Consider the following 15418-nt stretch of genomic DNA (forward strand, 5'->3'; position numbering starts at 1 on the left):
CACTGAACTTGAAATCACCCAATATGACCTAAGCTTGAATAGATAAAGACACACCCCTATTTCTGAACGATTGAGACGTGAGCAGGCTAGAGGACGCCGTTGTGGAACAGAATGGGGGTGATAGATGTTACAAATCCTTAGGTAGAAATACCAAGACTACATGTATGACCCTATACAGTGCGTCCCACAAAAAACGAAACTGAGATTTATCGATGATTTATCATAACTTAATCACAAATACAATAGACAAATGACCTACCATTTTAAAGCTTAGAATCTTCTCTTTCATCTGAAATTACTTAGATGATTTCTCATTCACGCATGAGTGAGCAAAAACAAAAGGGGATACCAAAATGTCACTTGGCGGGCCGTATCTGGGTTTTAAAAAGAAAACCACATTTTTGGAAAGTTCAATATCTGCACTTTAATTTGATACCTCAATTACAGAAAATGGTCAAGAAATAACAAAGTTCTGGTTATTTGAAATAAGGCTTGAATTTCAATAATTACATAAAATGAAGAGATTTTACAGGCTAGCGTTCAAACTCACTCGACACTCCGTTTTGTTGACGATCAGCCATGCATTTAGTCTTTTGTTACCGTGCGATAGCTTCTGTGGGAAACCGGTGAAAACACGATTATTTAATGAAATTGTGGAAATACAAGCATTGTTTCGAGGGATCATAACTTCTTTACTTCGTGACCATTTTCTGTGATTAAGGTATTAAAGAAAAGAGCAGATATTGAACTTTTTAGTCATGAGATTTTCTTTTTGAAATTCAGATACCCCCCGCCAAATGAGTTTTTGGCATCCTTTCTTCGAATTGTTTTTGCTCGCTCATGCGTGAATGATGAATAATCTAAGTAATACCAGATGAAAGAGGAGATTCTAAGCTTTACATTGGTAGGTCATTTGTCTATTTTATTTATGATTAAGTTATGATAAATCATCGCTAAATCTCGGTTTCGTTTTTTCTGGGACGCACTGTATAAACTGTGATGACATGATGGATGAATGCATGTACATGTATTGCGGTCATGAAAACCATTTGAATGTACGACATCACCTGAAATAATGTTTACCATTGTCTATTGTCCATTTCCCTTTAACACTTCAGCGCGGTGTTCTTCCCAAGATTCCAACCATGTCAATCCTCACAATATAGAATTTCAGAAAGTTATCCCGTTCCCATTTGTCTTTAACACAAAGGCATTTTTACGAACGTTACCATCATCACTGTAATTATCGTCGAGACGTCGAAATCATGATGGTCATCACAATGGTCTATACAGTTATCATTCATAATCATGCCAATACTCATAAACTATAACATCACTGCATGTATCGCATCTCTCGCCATTCCGTTCGACTGACATTTGATAAGAAACAGACATTACAATTACGTCTCCTGCGTTATAATGACGTCATTTGACTTCCAGCCAATGGATTGGCTCCTTTCATTCTCTGTCATGGTGTACAACTAACTAACCTTTGCCCTGCAGTTGGAGAACGGTGTCGATAGTTGTGGCCCAATCTGTACATTATGACAGATGTTACACGACATTTGCTCCTGCGACAATTGCTCCGTGCTTTATATCGTCTAAGATGTAGGGTTAGGGTTGCAATATGTTTTATGTTAGGTTAAGGAAAGTGTATAGTGTCAAATCCAGGGTTGAAGTTGGTCATTCGAAAAGTGTGTGGAATTTAGAGCGGAGCATTTGTCGCCAGAGCAAATGTCATGGAGCCATGACAGACCACGAGGCACAATAATTTATTTAACAGCATGAACAAAGTGTATGTAAGAATACAAGTGACAAAATTGATCTGGAGTCCCGTGTCACTTATTTACTATAGTAAATTTTTTTTGACGTCATAAAAGCCTTCATGTGATCCAAATAAGACATCAAGTAGACTCTGCATCTGTTAAATTCCGACATTGACAATGGCATGAAATACTTAACAACATCACGTCACAAATCATTGTAACGTGATGATGATAAATATAAGAAGTGGAACCACTGGCGGATCCAGGGGGGGGGGGGGCACAGCCGGCCCGTGCCCCCCTTGAGAGGCACAATTAAATTTGTAATGTAAAAATGCCTTTAAGTGTGCCCCTCCTTCCGAAAGTGAAGACCTTTGTTTTTTTTTGCTTGTCAATTTTTTGTGGACATAATTCCCTTAATTGTTGGTTGGAACCTTTTTTTTTTGCTTGTCAAAATTTTCCTCGGGAAAATGTGCCCCCCCCCCTTTCGAAAAATCCTGGATCCGCCTCTGAGTGGAACAGCTATATCATATTTCCTTGTTATCACCAAAAGTACATATTTTAATTTAAAGAACCTTCCACAATAAAGTTACCCGAAGTCGTATCAAAACATTTGAACTATAAACTCGTCACCGGGATTTAATAATCATGTGTGCACTTCAATAGGCTACGACCTGATAATTTCATTAACGCAGATGCACAGCCAATGGTCTTTATTCAACCGACAAAACCAACCAACCTCTGAGCGAGAGTCGAAGCATAGCAGCATACATTGAAGAAATGTCATTAGTGAAGTTGTACCCTCAAGTCTTCTCTTAACATGGGTGGATGTTGAGGGGGTGATAAACAGCTATCCCTGACATATACACACACAATACTGATGTAATAAAACGAGCAGCCTACAGCCCACCAAAGGCTCCTGACAAGGAAGGGTGCGTGAAAGGGAAAACTTGCAAGACTCTCATAGTCATAGACACTTAAAGGAAAGGTCTGGCAGTAAAATCTAATTGAAATAAATAACTTGAAACATGTATGTGGGGACGTAACAGCGTGGTGACGAAACATGGACAGTTTTAGGAATATTCAAGAAATTGAGTCGACGGATATCCGAGAAGTTAATGTACAAAGATAAAATGGGAAAGTAGAAATGTTATACATATGACTTATAACATGCATCAAATATTACATCAATGGAGACCACTCATACCGCAACGCTGAAAATTCCAGAGATGTCTTATTTTGATTGCCGACATACTTCCACCAACAGTCGACCACCTATACCAATTGCGATACCATATTTCCGAATATAGCTAACCAACAACACCAAGATTACCACCGTTTTCAGATAGGAAAGAATGAAATAAAAAGTACATGTAACTTGTTGTGTTCGTTATTCAACGAAAGTGATAGAAAATTCATAATATAGAAAGTAAAAACTCTGCATTTATGAAAGTTTTTTTAATAGTTAGTTATAATTAGCATTTAATGGCAATGTACTTTATATGTATATGAGACATTTTTTTTTCGTTAGGACTACGTTCATGTGAACATACACTTTCATGGTCATCAGTCCTATTTCAAGTGATGAAATTCTTTCTTATGGCTGTTGTTATCTTAATATGGCATAGCTTAATTAATGTAATCAAAGAAAGAAAGAGAGAGAGAGAGAGAGAGAGAGAGAGAAGGGGGAAGTAAAGGGGGTGAGAGGGGAGGAAGTGAAGGGGGGGGGGGGGGGAGAGGAGGCCATTAAAACGGAAATAAATTATTCTAATCATAGTGGATGAAACCGTAGATGACAGTGTCCCATTCTCAACTTGTTTTCCCGTCAAAATATATTTGAATGAATGAATAATAAATAAATAAATAAATAAATAAATAGATAAACAGAATAAGAAAAAGAGGAAGAGGAATAGAAATAAGAAGAAGAAGAAGGAAGAGGAAGAGGGGGGAGAAGAAGAGGAAGATGAAGGAGGAGGAGAAGAAGGAGGAGAAGGAGAAGAAAGCAAAGAAGCCGAAAAGGAGAAAAAATGAAAAAACAAGGAGACCAGAAAAAGTTCTAGAATATGAAGGAAAAAATACACGTAGGAGGAGAAGAATAGCATGAAGGAGAAGGAGGAAGAGGAAAAGAAGCTAGAAGTAAGTAGAGGAGGAAGAAGAAGAAGAAAAAAAAGAAGAAGGGAGGTGGAGGAAAAGGAGAAGAAGACGACAGAGGAAGAGGAAAAGAAGCTAGAAGTAAGTAGAGGAGGAAGAAGAAGAAGAAAAAAAGAAGAAGGGAGGAGGAGGAGAAGGAGAAGAAGACGACAGAGAAGAAGAAGAAGAAGAAGAAGGAGAAGAAGAAGAAGAAGAAGAAGAAGAAGAAATGCATGAAGAAGAAGAACAATAATTATCAACATGAAATGGTACTGTAGGCCTATAGGTTGATAAAATCAGAGTTTGTAGAATCCAATTAAAAAGCAAAAATAAACAAACAATAAAATAAACATTTTGAGCAAGAGACAGAATGATTCGGATATACGTTTAAACACAATCTAAAAAAAACCAGCATTTTCAGCAAAGTTAAAGTGCCTCAATTTATATTCAAGCAAAGCAGCAAAATAAGATTGGAATAAACTATCATGTTCATGGTTTATAATTATCATCGATGAAAGAAAAAAAAACAATTACAGTAAATCGTAACATAATCATTGTGCTTCTCTATTCTTCTTTTTGCCTTTTCTCTATTGCAATAATAAAAGATTTAGAGAATCATCGGAAAGACAGCTAGCGTTCAGCGAATAAAACACGCGCTAAAACACTGAACTTTAACAAAGATTCAACATTTACTGTGCTGTATTTTATTCAGAATTAATTTCATCTGTAAGTACTGTTACCATGCACTAACTGACTAACAACTGCGAAATACTCGTTTGGACACAATTTTCAGATTTTTTAAAAACCATGTTCATGTCCTATCGCATTTGTAGTGTACACACTGTAAGTCATCACATTGAAGTACATGTATATACTTGTAACGATATAAACGCTTTCATTTCAAATTTTATCAAAGATACTTGTAGTTAAAGAATGCAATAATAAACTGGCGATCGATGCAGCAAGGTGCAGCGTCAAATTTCCCATTGACTACGAAAAGTGTATAATTGACGTCGGACAGCCTCTGTGCCTGACATTGGTTGACGAGTAGTTTGAGAGGTAAACTCATACACACATGAAATGTAATGGTACAGTTACAACGCCGAAATCGACATCAGACAGACCAAAGCCATCATGTTATTTCCAATGAGAGACCATTGGTCGGTTTGGAGTCGGTTTTCGTTGGTGTGACTGTAAAATAATGTCTTGTTCATGTTTCGCATTTCAAACGGAAGAGCAAAATGATTACCGTATATACGCTAAAATGAATTATACTTCCCGGGCCTGATATGACATTGAACACATGCTATCAACATGATCAACGCAATAGAAAAATAAATGATATGCGCCTTTGAAAAGCGGACGTTCAAGTGACAATGACCAAACAGACAGTGACGTCGGCACAAATGTCAATTTATTCTCGGCGGGTAAATGAATTAGAAATGAGCTGCACATCTTTGCCATTTCGAGCTCAACGTGCCACATGGCCACTCGTATTATGATCGACGAAACAAACATGATAGAACATCGTATCACGTGACATGCCATGCACGTTGACTGGCTATATTGACCCAGTTTGATATCGCATCTCAAGACAATATAATACTATGAATTGTGTTTTACGCAATATAGAACCATGGATTATAAAAGAATATTTTTTTGCAGGCCATTATTCATTTTTTATGCCCCGTAAAGGGTACTGTTGTCCAGGTCTTCATCCATCATCAACGATAGTCGCAATCGTCATTGATCATATTGATGTATTTGGGTAATAACCCTGACCCATTAATATTTTAGCATCTATTTCGCAAACGTTCTTCGGAACGTTGAGAATCGATTGAAAATGCCTGTAAATAAAAAAGACAGATTAGAGGTCATTGTCCAAAGTTGGTGGACCGGGACAGCAAATCGTCTTAAAATTCGGACCGGACGAAAAATTGCAAATATGTTGTTTGTCCAGAGTCAAGGACGACACTGCTGTCTTGATTTTACCGATTTTCGACAAAGGGTTCTTGTCATGAAGGTTTTTTTTTTTTACAATAGATCCTCAGTGTTATAGAAAGCGTCTGTGAAGTGATTACTAAAATGCCCCAATGAATTGAGTTATACAACTGTGAGTTTCCATGGTGTCCTTCATAAGATTCATTTTATTTCTGAATATCGCTCTTCAATCGGAATGGTGAACACTGAGCATCATGCTTTATGACGCAGGTCATCCCAGGAAGACAATACTCCCGGGTAAAATTTCCCAAGAAAAAAGTTCGTATACAATATGCATTTCATTTGGTTGAAAACTTCCTCGAAAAAAAAAGTGATCCCAGAGGGAAACTCCTTCGAAACAAATTACGGTGGGAATTGTCCTCGGGAAGGGAGAGGGATCCTATATAACCTTGTACTGAATATCATCCTAATCATTGACCTCATCATCATCCTCCAACTCTTCGTCTTCGCTTACATATCCATCTTCGTAACCAATCATTTTTAAATTCATTACGATTCAGAACGCCAAGATGTGAACCCCCGAAAATAACCAATACAAAGTCATTTGATCACGTTAGATTGGAAACTCAAGAAAATTAAATGTTTTTTAACCAATGTGAGGCAAAGTAATAAAATGTAAGATATACGGGGTAAGCTTAAACGGATAATCTATGATCCAAATGGGAAAAAAGTGAAATGATCCCATAAAATGGCATTCAAGCTTGTAATATGGAAATACATCGGTGACGGTTATTGTGGAGAAATGTATTATAAAGTTATGAACTGTGCTTATGGTTGCCTTATGCTTTATGGTGACGTAATCGAGATACGTTGATTGCGGCGCCTTTGTGGAGGTGACTCATTAATTGTAGCGATCTCGAGAAATTATAACCATGACAACAAATTGCCATTTGGTCTACACCCACTTTGCCTACTCTCTGTTTGGTCCCATCTCACTTGTGTTTCTCCTAGGTTGACTACAACCAGTTCGTCTACTAACAATTTCCTTAATTGACTTTTAGACGATATACCATTTTGTCTAATTTCCAGTTAGGCTATATCAATTTCGTATAATATCCAATTGGTCTAACAAACATGTATTTTAGTTTATATCATCAAATCAAATGTTTATGAAACAAATATCCATTTGACAAAGTGCAAAATAATAACTAGATGAAGTGGCAAATACACAATCTGGGCTCCGTAACACAAAGGTTTGCAATCAGTCGCTAAATACCAATGACCAATGAAGATCATCGTTGCATGCGCACTCTGTTTAAAATACTGACCTGGAACCAATCAGTGCGGTTCTTTGTTTTACGGAGCCCAGGGCATTTTACCAAGTAAGTATGAGATGGTTCGATCAATCGGTAATAGGACCAAATCGATAGTAGACCAAGTGGTTTTAGTCATGGACGGTGGTGTGAGATGAACTAAGATTCGACAAAACCAAAGATTCGGGATGAATCGTTCGTGGATATAGTGATGACATGATACTCCGCAAACATCAAAATAATTGATTTTGCTTGGTTGTTTGCCCTTTTAATTATTCTCGTATGCTTAAAGTAAACATTGGCTACAAATATTACAATATGGAGACCATACATGTATAAGCATTGATTTACGAATATCTTCTATCATAAAGAGCAAAAAATAAAAGCAAAGAGGAGAATGAATTACCAACGATATTGGTGTTGATGGTGATTAAAAAGATGACAATCAAATCGGTGATTATATAAAGAATGGAAACATATATAGCTATGTGGTGTTATCGATTTCAACGTTTTTGACGCGGGCTTCGGTCTTTTTTTCCCCAGGAAGTCAATCCCGTTAAAAATAGAATTAATGGTTACCACGATTGCTGACGGTTGAAGAAGAAAAGAGAAACGCAATAACAAGAGGAGATGGCGTGCTGGTACAACACGCATAATAGTGTGGCGACTATAGCAAAGAGACGTGCGTGAAGCTAGACTTCGAGGCACGGATGTTAATTGTGTCACCAACTGTAGTACATGACAGTCAAGGACTGCATCAATTATTCATGCAGCTTTAGGAAGACTCCTTAAAAATGGAAATCTCCTAAAATAATGAAAAAAAAAAGAAAGATGGTAATCGTCGTACTCTGGGATTTAGTAAATTGTATTATAATGGAGGAGAAGGGACAATATTTCAAATGAAAAGTAAAATTCATTTCTCCCAATTGCCATTTTATTAAAGTTCGGGTTTTCGGGGGAGCTTTTGATGGCTTGCGATCATGACAGTGGTGTTCCTCTAGAATATAAGAAGCCAAGGCTGGGGATTTATAATAGTTTGCCTTGTCAAGGGGTTCAAGATGTACATTCGTGTGTGTGTTAAAAGAATGTGGTATGTAATGCAATCGGACATCGAGGGTACAGCAAGGCATGCGTGGAGAAAACCGGAATACAAAATAGGAAGAAATAGGGGTCGGAAACCTCTCTTTCATTGAGATCATTTCTCCGCTCTATCGATCAATTAGTACACAACCTACTAATAATGATGTTGCTTAGGGTGCGAGGCGTGCATACATGAATATGACGGGGGAAACGAAGTCTTCTTATCGATAAATTTTATGTGGAAAATGTCAAAGAGGATGATAATCAACTTTTTTTTAATCCAGCCATTCAGCAACCAAATATGAGTTCTTGATATTATCATACGTAGTCACTAGTAATGTGCTCTTCTTCCGGGTCAAGTTTAATCACAAATATAAGTGAGCGATACGTTAGGCAAGCCATCATGGTCTTGCATTACAGTCAATAATACATTGTGCTCTTTCGAAAGAAAATGATGTTATATGATCGGTGCATCTATGATGATACAATGAAAGAATACTGCATGACTTAAGTAAATAAATTGGCAACTCTCGTGCACTGTTGTAAACTTGCAGTCACCATAGTCGTGATGGTATCCATGCTTTTTGGACCTCTGTCATTATCACCCATGTTGGTAGTCTAGAATGTGATCTCAGAAATTCATATGCGGTCAGTCGGGCAATATAAAAAAAAACTCGCTCGTAGCTTGGGGGCTCCGTATCATACATGTACTTGCCATCACCCGGCGAGGAAAGATGGATCCTCGGATGTTTAAACTAGATTTTTATCCCTCTCTTTAGTGTCCACATCTTGGAAGATCGCCGTGAGGCAGTGAGAGTTATGACTCATCTCCAACCTGCGGTTTTTCGTCATTAATACAAGATGAAAGTGAAAAACGCCATCACCCACTTCCTAAGAAGTCATTCAAATCCTTTGATTTTTTTTTCTTGTGTTAATGAATTCAATGAATGCTTGTCGTCAAGAGTGTGGTTTCCTTTTTTTTTTCTCGATGAATCTATCAAAATAACGTGGACATGGTAGACATCATTAATAAATGCAATGCTTGTGAAGCAAGATAGCGATGCGAATGAAGTAAGGGGCTTAAACTCAATTTCATGCAAAGAATTCTGATTGCATATCAAGATTTACTTCCATCTTTCACGATCGTCTCCAAAGACAAAATGCATGATGGACCAAATTGCAATCATTCAGGTCTGAATTTAGAATACGTCACATAACTGTGACTGGATGATGTTCCATGGAAGCTATTCGATCTAACAAACAAAGTACTTGTAACAACTATTATAATTGGATTGAGTTTGATATCGTCAAATCATTTTATCTTTAGAAGTGATATCGCATACTTGTAGATAAGCTATGAGCTAAACAGTTTTGTTTAAAATGTATAGTCAGTATGAAATCATTTAGCAATTTGTCTTCCAAGTTATCACAATGCTTAGGCCAGATTCCGATGAAACTGAAATTTCGATCTTTTTTTAGAATAATTTGTTTTTTAGATAATTACATCGCACAAACGGCATTCCTATTTTTCTGACAAACAGCTAAGTTGTTCACCACTTCACGCACTAAGAAGGCTATTCATAGTGTGAGGAACTAAGGATTCATGCTGGCGGAAAGCATACGACTTTCGGTTCGGGACAACAGGTTGGCATCAGACAATATGTAAGAGATGAGAGATTATTTTTCTTCGTCAGCCTCCAAATAAAAAACTGTTGTCGACAGAGTTTCTGCAGTTTTTATCTCAAACATTTTAACTCATGTGTGTACTGAATTTACTAAGAGATATAAAATTCGGGTGGACGTGTTTTGATTGTCATTATATTATGAAATATGAAATTTCATGCTTATTTCAGCATCACATTAAAGGCACATGTTGTGGAGAACAAAATATGAAAGTTTATATAGTCTCTCTCTCGGAGTCATACGTTGATTCCTCACTTTTGAATAACACAAATTGTAGTGTAACACGTACGCAGATTGCATATCTTGTTTGAAAATACAATTCTTCATTCTTTCAAGAGGCATTTACTACAAAATGGCACGAGTGGGTTGTGAGCCGGGCCGAACGACCGGGCGACCTCTGGCAGCGCTGTCCGGCAGTAGGCAGAAACCCCCCTGCTTAGTTGTAAATGCAGAAATGAGACGGAAAAGGCACGGGAACGCACGGGTCCACCGAATAGGAAACGCGTATCACATCTCCTACCTTATTTCTCATCATCTATACACGCTGATTGACAAGGACCAGTCCCAAACAGGGCAACAAAATTCACTTGAACTTTTGACCCCAATCGGCACAATCATACAGCGTGCGGGTAAGCGCAAAAAACCTAGATTTTAATCATTTCTTCCAAACTTAACAGATGGGTGACGATTACACATTGAATTTGTTGAAAATCTTCTCTATTCTTGACCAATTTAAGCCCTCAAGGGTAACGATTTCCCCCTCCAAATCCAAGAAAAATAACTAAACTGGCAAAAAAGTTATATCAAAAGAGAGCTAAACTCTTAAGCTATCACGTGATACTAAATTCATTGAGGAATACTTTTTCAACTTGAAAAATTCGTTAAATTCCATATGTCATATCTATTCCAATCCACTATTTAAACCAGGGTGCCGAACTTGTATTCTATATCGTCAACAGGGGTGTCAAGGCGGACGCGTCCCGACACGATTTGGCGAAACTCACTCACGCGTAAGAGGCGGTGTATCGGTACATAGTTTACGAGTCATGCAACCACTGTACCATATTTTTACTGAGATAAACCCCCAAGTTTTTGGGGAAAATACCCAAATACTCTTAAAAAGTATTCACAACGAAAGAGAGTTGATGTTTTACTAGTGCAATGATACGGGACTGTGGCCGAAGCGAGCACAGCACTACGCCAGATATCCCACCGTCACTGTGCAATATTCCACTGATCTAAACGCGTTGCTAGGAGCAAACATTCGTTCATTTTGACAGACGCAAATGAGGGGGAAATACCCGACGAACAATTCCGGATAAAACCAAATAAAACATATATTAATTGCGTCGGAAACCAAGCGAAACTAAAAGGGGGTAGATTTCAGTGTACAGTAAACTCGCAGCAGCTCCACTAGCATATATATTTTCAACATGGCTGCCATTAGAATGTACTGATGACGTTTAAGGAAACTCATGTATGGTAAAGATGCAGTGAGCACCATTTCCGTCAAATTTTCCCAAGGAAACATGGTCGACGGTCGCGAATCTTCCCACATTACATGAGGATGTATAGAATGAAAACCTGTGAGCTTTATATTTTCCATTGAAAATGAATTAGAGAATATGAAGGCGGATGGCAATTAAGGATTGGAAAAAAGGAATTCCCCCACGCCCCCGAATAGACTGCTGTCAATGAAATGGTAGGGGATGAAATCACCACGTACCTGCGTGTAAGATGAGCTCTCGATGTTCATCGTTCTCTATCCCCATTTCTGTCAGACTCGCTGCATCAATATTGAAAAAATCTGTCTCGACATCAAATCCTTTGATTTTGAATATTCCAGCATATTGTGTCAATCCGAGTGGTTCCAGGAATTTTCCAATTCCTAAGTCGTTCATGACGAGTGCCTTCCCTTTTACTGGGTTTCTATCAGATCCACAGCAGCACTGCAAATGATAATCTATGCCTGGTTGCTGGCTGCAATTTTTTTTCAATCCGTCTTTCTTTCCCTTCCGCAAACGAGTTACTACCAAACAGACGGGAATGAAATTGTTTTGGTATCGTTGCTCCTCCCCTTTATGTTCTTCTTGAGGCAACTGGTTGGTTGGGGTGCCGATAGGGCCTTTTTTCAGGGCTCAGAAACACCATGACGTAATAGCCAGGTACGCTACTGACTCTGACCTGCCTCGACACGTCCATTTTTAATAGTATGGTGATGTTATGCTAATCTAACAATATATACGGTGACGTCATCGACGAGCCGCGCGTGCCGCATTCTATATGAATATTCATGTCGTATCCGTACGTACATACGGCGAACTCGTACTCTCGCTCTCTCTCCATGTGTGTGGTGTGTGCGTACATGCGTAAAGTGTGTATAGCGAATCACGACGACATTGGCCTCTCAAGCAAATTTGACCCCGGCGCTGCCCCGACAGCTCTTTTGGCCAAGCTCGCTCGCTCATCTGTGCAGTTAGGTAGCTGCTAGTGCATGTGTGTACGTGTATTGACTGGGACAGAAAGATCGAAGGAACACCATTAAAGATTCTAAAATGGCTACAAATGGGTCACCGACAGGCGAGCGAAAAGTCGCTCTCATTACAGGCATAACAGGACAGGTAAGACTTAGTTACGGATATTTAGTATAACGAATTTTAATTGGTTTAATCTTGAATTGACATGTTCTGATGAGTGGAAAATGTAGGCATGCGTAGCAATGCCTACGTGGCGCTCTAGCCTCAGCTACCCTCGCCTTCCCGGTAGCAAATCGCGGAGCCCCCGTTGTCGTCTGCAATTCAAGCCTTCAATTTTACATCGATAATCTTTCGGGAATACTCGGGATATTCTCTCTTTTTTTGTAGTGATATTTTATTGTAAGCGAGTGAATTAGAGTAATGTGTATAGAGAGGTTGGTAACTCTTAAATTTGAAGTCTGTAACGGTATTATACAAAATTTTATGGGTCACTGAACATTGTTTTATTGCCTGGCAATCACATTGAATCAATTCGTTTGTTGCTTGTGGCGATGTCAATGCACATGCAATACATGCATACAACCCTACCTGCCGTGTGACCAATGCAGACTGCAAACAATTATTCATCCGGTAAAGTCAACAAAATCTTTGTTTATATAAAATGTGATATCTCATGAAATTGTGTAAAAATTGATTTGAAAGCTAGCTAACAAAATTTATTTGATCATAAATGTCAAAAATATCCTGCATACAGCGCATTATAAAAAGATGGGCGACACGAAAGACGGTCCTTGGACAGAACCTTTCATGCAATCAGCCCCCCCCCCCCTCTTCTTTCATGCCATGGTTGCAGTCCTATTAATAGTATTATTATATCCCATTTGTATTGAAATTAAAGAGTGATATTGCATGGTTGTATGTAGACATCTGTCTGTTTGGTACATGTACTTTTGTTTGGAGTTTGTAAACATCCAGCAGAATAACTGAACTTCTGAAGCTGTCAGTGACATGTCAGTCTAAGTTTTCGTTGATAGGAAAAACCGTCTTTGGGGATTTTTAGACTTAGTAGAGATTCTACATTGTACATGTAGGTCTATTTATAAATTTCTGACAATCCCCATCTAAGACAGTAGTTCCTAATGCAAGCACTGTTGATTAAGATACTTGGATGTGCCAAAACAATGGTTACCATTTACCTGTATATACATGTAGCTCTAGAGCCAAGGGAAAAATTTAACCTTCCCAAAAGTTGCTGAAATTTCACACTGTACATACGGTAGGTATATTCATGAAATTGCCATCTATTTTCCATACTTCCTTGAAATTGCTTTGATTTAGTTTGAATCTACCCCAAAAATGTTGAATATCCACCTCTTTCTTGACTGTAAAAGATTGTTAAATGTTACACTATGTCAACACCTAACCCAGGGAGGTCGGAGCCCAGGACTCATCCGTTTAGTATTAGGCAGACATGGGTACTCTATATGTGGAACTACAATATGTAGTCCCACTTGTAGACTCATGGTGTTGACCGAGTGTAAAAACAAACAAATGATCAACAGTCATTTCCAGTTGATGTTACACTCATGCAACACCATGAAAGTCTACATGTGGGACTACGTGTATGACTATTTATATCTAGGATCGACCTTTAGCCTCCCATCTGAAAGATATGACCAAGGCTGGTTCCTGCACATCAGGTCATAAAATTCCCTATTGATTCCTTAATGTACATGTTGCTTGAATTACGGGGCACAGCAGTATGATTTTGTTTTAAAAACTTGGTAAATAGTTTTCCAACATGCAATTCATACATTTAAAGTGTGACCTAGGCTAAGTTATCAAGGGGTTTATGAGAATAGCAACCAATATGGGTAAAAACTACATGTTTTTTAGTTTTGACACTTAAACTACAGAAAAAAACAACAACAAAAATAAAGCATGATTTGATAAAAAATAAAAGGGGGAACTCCCTCCCTTCTTCGCTCCATGAAATTGACAACATTGAACTCTTTAAATCATCCCCCAAAACTCACTTACATGTATTTCAGCAAATGTGTAGTAATAAGCTTATTTTGGATGAGCCTGAACCTACATGTATCCAATACATTTTTTTTAAAACCAGAAATATGGCACAATATATATGTGGATCATCGGTTGTGTACATGTATTGTGCATAAAAACAATTTAGGCCTATAGATGTATTTCAGCACCTGTAGCCTGTCAATATTAAAATGATTTTACTCTTTTCCATGTCACATCTTTACCATGAAAAGTGATAGATGAATGTACTGGTCAGCATTACATGTATTTAATAGAAAATAAAGTTTAAAAACTCAATGGATACTAAGACAATAGTTCATCCAATAGTTAATTAGTAATTCATTCATATTAAATATCATTATTACAATTGAATTCAATAGAATTTATCAATTAGACATGGTACAAAATGTTGCTTTGAAGATATTACCAAATTGCACGTGAAATGATTGTATTATGTGGAAAGGTGTTGTACATGTATGTTGGCAAGCCAGAATCTGATGACCAGTGTTGTGTGCTTTTTCTTTAAATTTTGGTGCATTCAAGAACTAACGAAAATACCAACCCCCCCCCCATAAAAAAAAATCTTGTAGGGCTGTTATTGATAACATCTTGATCGATAGTCCTGTCTATAATCGCTTGTTTTTTTGCCACTTTGCGATATCGGTAACCTTTCTCTCTTTGTCGATAATACCCACTATTATGTAGAGACAGTGATTTTCCGGAAACGGCCCTTTGAAAGTGGCTTTTCAAATGGAAAATCACAGAAAACATATTTTTCATCAAACTGCACAGAACAGCAACAGAAATTACTCCAAAATCTCAACAAAATACTAGCCACAAAACACAATCTCACCCCCACTTCGCTATTACTATAGCGAAGTGGGGGTGAGATCATGACAAATCACGATGTTTGGATTGTCACTGACAATCCAAACATCGTGACTGCACTCGACTCCATTCGATCGAATCGAAAACATCACAAGCACAA

At 38.0% G+C, this 15418-nt stretch overlaps 1 protein-coding gene across 1 annotated transcript in view; it reads left to right on the plus strand.

The window, feature by feature from the left end:
• Positions 1 to 3863: 3863 nt before the first annotated feature.
• Positions 3864 to 15418, plus strand: part of LOC129253960 (GDP-mannose 4,6 dehydratase-like) — a 48656-nt gene continuing 37101 nt past the window's right edge. Inside the window, exon 1 of the mRNA XM_064115255.1 lies at positions 3864 to 3995. Coding sequence (XP_063971325.1) covers positions 3864 to 3995 — 132 coding nt within the window. The remainder of the gene's footprint in view (positions 3996 to 15418) is intronic.

The sequence above is a fragment of the Lytechinus pictus genome, unplaced genomic scaffold (assembly GCF_037042905.1).
Source record: "Lytechinus pictus isolate F3 Inbred unplaced genomic scaffold, Lp3.0 scaffold_25, whole genome shotgun sequence".
In the NCBI taxonomy this organism is placed as follows: Eukaryota; Metazoa; Echinodermata; class Echinoidea; order Temnopleuroida; family Toxopneustidae; genus Lytechinus; species Lytechinus pictus.